The sequence below is a fragment of the Grammomys surdaster genome, unplaced genomic scaffold (assembly GCF_004785775.1).
Source record: "Grammomys surdaster isolate TR1022 unplaced genomic scaffold, NIH_TR_1.0 100, whole genome shotgun sequence".
NCBI lineage: Eukaryota > Metazoa > Chordata > Mammalia > Rodentia > Muridae > Grammomys > Grammomys surdaster.
The window spans coordinates 2,254,264-2,258,767 of record NW_021604579.1 but is presented as its reverse complement, the minus strand read 5'-3'; the positions used below and the strand labels follow the sequence as shown (position 1 = coordinate 2,258,767).

General features: G+C 48.7%; 1 protein-coding gene across 1 annotated transcript in view; it reads left to right on the top strand.

Annotated features, from left to right (window-relative positions):
* Zmynd12 (zinc finger MYND-type containing 12) overlaps positions 1–2,258 on the top strand; it is a 33,378-nt gene extending 31,120 nt beyond the window's left edge. Inside the window, exon 8 of the mRNA XM_028785534.1 lies at positions 2,136–2,258. Within this exon, the coding sequence (XP_028641367.1) occupies positions 2,136–2,258 (123 nt within the window). The remainder of the gene's footprint in view (positions 1–2,135) is intronic.
* Positions 2,259–4,504: the final 2,246 nt, after the last annotated feature.

Below are 4,504 nucleotides of genomic sequence, written 5' to 3'. Positions count from 1 at the left end.
GAGGGGTGGGGCCCTGTGTGAGGGGTGGGGCCCTGTGTGAGGGGTGGAGCCCTGTGTGAGGGGTGGAGCCCTGTGTGAGGGGTGGAGCCCTGCGTGAGGGGTGGAGCCCTGCGTGAGGGGTGGAGCCCTGTGTGAGGGGTGGAGCCCTGTGTGAGGGATGGGCTTTCTCTGTGGAACACGGGGAATTCCACAATCTCCTCACAGCTTCATTTCCTCCCTCCTTTTCTTCAACAAACTTTGTTAAGCCTCGGGTACCTGGTGCTCTGTAAAGGGTCTGAAGGAGCTCAGTATGGTCACAAGAGTGTGACAGCGAAGCCTAGGGCACTGTGGGATCACACCCTTTTCTACAGGTCAGGGTCCACCTAAGGAGAAGCCTTCATGCCAAAGCATGCTAAAGATGTTAGGTTTACTAACGGTGCTTAGACAAAAGAGCCCATCTGGATATCGAGATTCAACACCTCCCTCCTTCATGTCTAAACCCGTCATTGTCTAAAACCGCAGAGTCCCTGCCTCTTCGTTTGATTCCTGTTGTTGTATCAAAACACCATGACCAAAAGCAACTTGGGGAAGAAGAGGGTTTATTTCAGCTTACACCTCAGTCACAGTCCATCCTTGAGGGAAGTCAGGGCAAGAACTGAAGCAGAAACCATGAAGGATGCCTGCTGGCTATTCCCTCATACAACCCAGGCCTACCTCTTCAGGGATGGTGCTGCCTCAGTGGCCTGGGCCCCACATCAGTCCCCAGTCAGGACAGTCTCTCACAGGCAGGGCCACAGGTCAGTCTGATCAAGGCCATTCTTCAGCTGAGCTTCCCCCTTTTCAGGAGGCCCTGGGACATCCCACTACACCCCTGCACTTCATTGCCTCTTTCCTACTTTCTCTGGTTCTCTGCATACATTAATGCTTAAGATTGAGTCATAAGCAGCTGAGTGTGGCGGAGCACACATGTAATCTCAGCTCTCAGGTGTGGGCCCTGCTTTGCTCCTGCCCTCGGAGCATCCAGGCACCAATGTGGGCCTGACCAGAATGAAAGGAATGAGGCTTGTCCTGGTGGGTGATGTCACAGGACCTTGGTGAGTGCCTAGGAGAAAGCCTTCTCCCTGCGGACTCTCAGTGTTACGGCTCTTCTCTACGGAGGGACGGAAACAGCTCTTCTACACGGTGTTCTATGAAAAGCCTTCACTTGTGGATAACAAGGGCTTTATAAACCCTGGGGAGTAGGTAGGGCTTTCAGGAAGATTGTATACATTATTGGCTGGGGCTGAGGTGCTGGGCATGCTTTATTTGCATGAAGAGCAATTCCAGGTAATTTGGCCATCAAGGCTGATGGAGGTGGTAGAAGTGGGGGGTCAGTAGGGCTACAGACCCCCAGGGGCATGCAGGCCTAGAATAGCTAGGAGTGATCCTCACTTTTGCTGGTCTGAAGATGACATTGGACATATCTCGACCTCACTCTTGCTTCAAGCCTGTTGTGCCCACCCTGCCACCCACCCTCACCTCCCACCTACTCCCACCCTCCTACCCCCCACTCTCCCACCACCATGCTCCCTTGACCCACACTCAGGAAGTAGACAGTAGGACCATAAGTTCAAGGTCATCCTCAACTATACAGTAAGTTTGAGGCCAGCCTGGGCTATGAGAGAACCTGTCTCAAAACAAACCCCCAGTATCATCATGTTTTTCTTATTCATTGTGCTTATTGTCTTTCCTGATGTGTAAGTTTCCCACGGACACAGGTTTCTGTGTATGTTGGTCTCTGGCAGATAGCAGCCAGCTGATAAATAGAAAGGCCAGAGAGGATAGAAACCAGAGACTACCCTGAGATAGATATCCCAGGGAGCCTCTGTAAAGTCAGAACTCTGGGCCCCAGGCAGGGGTCTCCAGGATATTTTACTTCTGGCACCAGTGAGCCCTCTGCCTCCTAGCCCTGGTCCATGGCTCAGGACCATCCCTGCTAGCTCTCACTCTGCTAAGGAGGGGTACCTGTCTGTCCTTTTCTGGTCAAGTCGAGTTTTCTCTGTCTGTGGAGAGAAGGTGATCTCTCCTCCCCAGTTTCTGAGCTAAACACAAAATCAGTTTCTCATTGTTATTCCTTCCTGAGGCCACTTCCACCTAGCACTACAATTCTGTTCCAGGCGAAGGAATATGCCACGAAAGCCCTCAGTCTAGCTGAGACTTATGTCAGTGAGGAGGAGCAAAGGTTCATTCAAGAGTTGCTGAGTGTCATTTCAGCCGAGGAAAAGCAGCTCATGACCTAGAGAGCCCTTGCTGGTGCTGCTGGGGGCTGTGGCCAGACCGATGATGTGGAGCTGTTCACAGGTCCTCTGGCCTGCTCCCACCCCTCCCTGGGGACCTCCTGAGGGACTGTGATCCTATTAGCTTGTGATGCATAGAGCTTTGGGCACAGTGTTCAATAAAACTGCTGTTTATCATGACCTTGCCCTTGGCTTTTCATGTTTCTGTATGGCTCTGGGTAATACATTGTTACATTGCTGTACTGGTGTTTGTAATTAAACTACAAATAGTTCATCATGTTCCCTGCAAGCCTCACTCCCACCCCCAGAAGTGTTCTTCCTAGTCTTTCTCCAAGTCAGAGGGTGAGGGTTAGATTAGATTGGAGCAGTTTCTCTGTCTTGGAATTAAGTTAGCATTAATTGAGGCGGACTATGGGAAAAAATAATCCATTATAATCCCTAGAGCAATTATTGAGAAAGTTATTTAAAATAGTTAAGAATGAATAAATGGATTAAAACAATATACTAGAAAAATGTCTACTTAGTGAAAGTGGAACAGAGAGATAAACAAAACGTAAAACAGAAAAGGACAAAGCATAGGTATAAGGGAGTCCCAGGAAGCACTGGCTAAGACACCATCTGAAGCAGGCACAAGCCATCTGTACTGTCTAGAGGAGAATTACCCTCCCACCACCCTACCCCCACCTCCACCAAAGAAAGCCTGGTAATGCAGAGGACAGACTGGGTCTCTACACCCAGACATACCTAATTTTAAAGCTCAGGTCTCTAGTAATAGCTTTCTGACGTGTGCATGCACACACACACACACACACATGCACACACATGCACACACAGATACACCTCTTGAGAACTTTGGAGACACAGCCCATCCTGGTTCACCTCTGCTGTCAGAGTCTACAGTTGCCTGGCATAGTAGTGCTCTCCTTTAATCCCAACACCTTGGCGGTAGAGGCAGGTGGGTCTCAGTGAGTTGAAGGCCAGCCTGATCTGAAGGGAGTTCTAGGACAGCCTGGACTGCATAGAGAGACTCTGCTTCAAAACAAACAAACAAACAAACAAACAAATAAACATCTACTAGGTTTAAATGTATGATCTTATTTTATGGTTCTTTTTGTCTGATAAGTTCTATTTTTCTCTTTGTTTTTGAGTGATGATGTTTTTTTCCTCATTGCATTAAAAAAGGTGTCATTATGCTTTACGCCATTCTCTGTCCGTTTGTTGTGTTTCTGTGTTTTAGTGATTACCCTCAGAAGTCTGGGCAGTCACCTGAGTCCTATCAAAGCCTAGCCTCGGAGCTGGGATGGAGCGCATGGTAGACAGCTTACCTGGCCCTGGCAAACCCTGGGATTGATCCTCAGCACCCCATAAACTGAGCAGGATAGCACACACCTGCCATCCCAGCACTTGGGAGGATCAGAAGTTCAAGGTCATTCTCAGCTACATAGAAAGTTTGAGGCCAGCCTGGACTACATGACATTCTGTCTCAAAAAAAATTAAAAACTAAAATTAAAATCTGGTCTGTAGAGATGGGCGGGTGGTCAAGGGAACTTGCTGCTCTTCCAGAGGAGCTGAGTTCAATTCTCAGCACCTACATAGAGCTTCTCACAACTGCCTGTATCTTCAGCCACAGGGCATTCAACACCCTCTTCTGGATTTGGCAGGCAAGGTGTCTTCCATTGCTGTGAAGAGCCACCATGACCGCAGCAACTCTTATAAAGGCAAACATTTAATTGGGGCTGGTTCACAGTTTTGGAAGTTTAGCCCATTATCATCATGGAGGGAAGCATGGCAGCACACAGGCAGACTTGGTGCTGGAGAAGGAGCTGAGAGTTCTATATCTTGATCCACAGGTAGCAGCAGGAGACTGTGCACCACACTGGACATAGCTTGAACATTTAAGACCTCAAAGCCTGCCCGCCTCCTGGACAGTGACACACATCCTCCAATAAGGCCATTCCCCTAATAGTGCCACTTCCCACAGGCCAAGCATTCTCACACATAGTCTATAGGGGTCATTCCTATCTAAACCACCATGCAGGGCATGCATGCGGCTTACACTCACATAAACATGAATGTAGAAGAAATAAAATGAATTGTTTTTCTGGTTTTATGAGATAAGGTCTCACTAGGTAGCCTGACTACCGTGGAACTCTCTGTGAAGACTAGGCTGGCCTCAGATTCACAAAGATCTCTTAGGACTGGGGTTAAAGGCATGTGCCAGCATACTGGGCCCAAAATGAATCTTAAAA